A 2,500-nucleotide genomic window follows, 5' to 3' on the forward strand; every position below is an offset into this window, starting at 1 on the left:
TAATTTTTTGTAATGACTTAGAATAATATGAGAGACATGAATAGCAATATATCGCAAAATCGAATTGCAATACTTGGTGTATCGCAATATGTTAAGAATCGCAATATTATCGAATTGTGGCCCAAATATCGCAATAGTATCGAATCTTAATTTTTTTGCCAATTCCCACCCCTACTAATCATACTAATACTAACACACACACACACACACAGACACACACACATACTAATACTACTGTAACACACACACACACACACTCAGTAGACAATGAAGCAGTCAAGGTATGGCACAAAAACATGCACACACATATTTCCACATCAGTGCTGTGTGTTGCTGCAGTGAAAAGTCCTGTCATGTTTTTGCTCCTGCCCAGCACTGGAGGCAAGTGATGTCATCCATTAGCTGTGTGTGTGTGTGTGTGTGTGTGTGTGTGTGTGTGTGTGTGTGTGTGTGTGTCTGTGCGTGCTTGTGTGTGTCTGTGTGTGTGTGTGTGTGTGTGTGTGTGTGTGTGTGTGTGTGTCTGTGTAATATGGTCATAGCCTATATGCCCAATTGTATACCAGTATATCATATGTGCATACAATGTGCAATGTGCAACAGAACTGTTGTTTTGTTTTTATTATCTTTGATGTTGTACAGCTCAATTTGTAAATAAAACTGGAAAAATATATTTTTAAAATGGGTTTGATTTCAGGCTGTAAGACAAAAAAGTAACTAAGTAAGGGGTATGACTTTCTATAGGCACTGTATATACCTATATCATGTGTGTGTGTGTTAGTGGTACTGTATACCTATATTGTGTGTGTGTGTGTGTGTGTGTGTGTGTGTGTGTGTGTGTGTGTGTGTGTCTGTCTGTCTGTCTGTCTGTGTGTGTGTGTGTGTGTTTGTGTGTGTGTGTGTGTGTGTGTGTGTGTGTGTGTGTCTGTGTGTGTGTCTGTGTGTGTGTGTGTGTCTGTATGTGTGTGTGTGTGTGTGTGTGTGTGTGTGTTAGTGGCTACGAGGACGAGACGGGTCCGAAGCACTGGACCAACCTGCGCTACGAGCACGTGATGAAGCTGCGGCAGGCTGCACTGGACGCCGCCCGCGAGATGTGGTCCGACTACTTCCTGGTGCGTCTCCCTAATCCTTCCCCTCTTTCGGTCAGAGATAGATAGATAGATACAGTAGTTTATTGATCCCCAAGGGGAACTTCAAGATTCAACCGATTTTGCCTATCAAGATAAACATGTTCTCTTCATTACATTCGTAACTACATTTGGCTCTTTTTTCCCGAACGTGGAAATCCGAATTCACAAATCTGTTTGTTTTCAGTGAATTTGGCCTCCGGCGTGTCAAATTAATTTGCCTTGATGCATGTGACATCTTAAAATAAGGCAGGCCGCTAATACAGTATATTTATTCAAAATGATCTTCCGAGATGGCGCGGAAAAATAAATCAATAAAAATACCAGCTAGATTGTTGAACCTAATGTAACGTAAATAACTCTTGGTTTGATAAGCAGTTTTACAGTGCACGTCAAGAACTACTCTCACTACTCTCAGTTTTGTATACATTCAGAGTTCAGAGTTTTGAGTGTGTTGATGTAAGATGCTTTTGAGTTGTACATCAGCCAGTGTGTCTTTCACTACTTTAGAGAATGTGTCTTTGTCTTAAAGGGATAGTTCGGGTTTTAAGACACGAAGTTATATGGGTTCCCTGTCAGCAACGTTGTGCATCAGCACTGACTTACCCCCCGACAGCGTCCTGTGAGCCGAGATTCAGCCGGTTTTTGATCGTTTTTGACGCTGAAGAAAGTAGTCCGGCAAGTTGCTGGGGCCACGAAAGTAAAGTGTTTTTCTTCTCAAAACCATATGCGTTCAAAAGAGTGATATATTTGCACCACAAAAACGTTGTTTTTGCAAAAATGTACACAACATCGTAGTGAAAGACACACAGGAAATAAAGAAGCTCACCGTTTTGTGCAACTAGTCCATCACATATTCATTCAGCAGATCAGCAGGTAAGCTTAAAAGCACGACCTTCGGATGTCTAGTGATGAGAGACTGGCCTCTGTGACTGAACGCTGGCCAGACACACCGCAGTTCACGGATCAAAATATTCCAGCAGAGGATCTATCCACGAGTAGGAAAAATGACAAAGTTCATGCAGTGCACATTTGTGTGTGTGTGTGTGTGTGTGTGTGTGTGTGTGTCTCTCTCTCTGTTGTCTGGAGCATATTTTCCAAGATCATGCTTCATCTATAAATAAATGCCTTGGAAAGTAAAGGTCCAACACCAGTAGGCAGCTGTGTTCCCTCTCAGCATTGACAATACAAGCCAACTCATGAACACACTGTACATTTGGATCTGGAAGCCGGCCGCTACGTCTAAAGCGGCATGGCGTCTTCGAGAATAAGTCCCAATTTTAAAAATAAACTAACGTTTTTTAATCACGTTCTTTCAAATTACAGCTCTTTTTTTTGGAGAAAGGAGTCCTTTAACTTTCATAGCTTTGGGTTTT

General features: G+C 41.6%; 1 protein-coding gene across 1 annotated transcript in view; it reads left to right on the forward strand.

The window, feature by feature from the left end:
* colgalt1b (collagen beta(1-O)galactosyltransferase 1b) overlaps positions 1–2,500 on the forward strand; it is a 24,717-nt gene that overhangs the window by 10,832 nt on the left and 11,385 nt on the right. Inside the window, exon 3 of the mRNA XM_062539913.1 lies at positions 992–1,109. Within this exon, the coding sequence (XP_062395897.1) occupies positions 992–1,109 (118 nt within the window). The remainder of the gene's footprint in view (positions 1–991; positions 1,110–2,500) is intronic.

The sequence above is a fragment of the Sardina pilchardus genome, chromosome 1, assembly GCF_963854185.1.
Source record: "Sardina pilchardus chromosome 1, fSarPil1.1, whole genome shotgun sequence".
In the NCBI taxonomy this organism is placed as follows: domain Eukaryota; kingdom Metazoa; phylum Chordata; class Actinopteri; order Clupeiformes; family Clupeidae; genus Sardina; species Sardina pilchardus.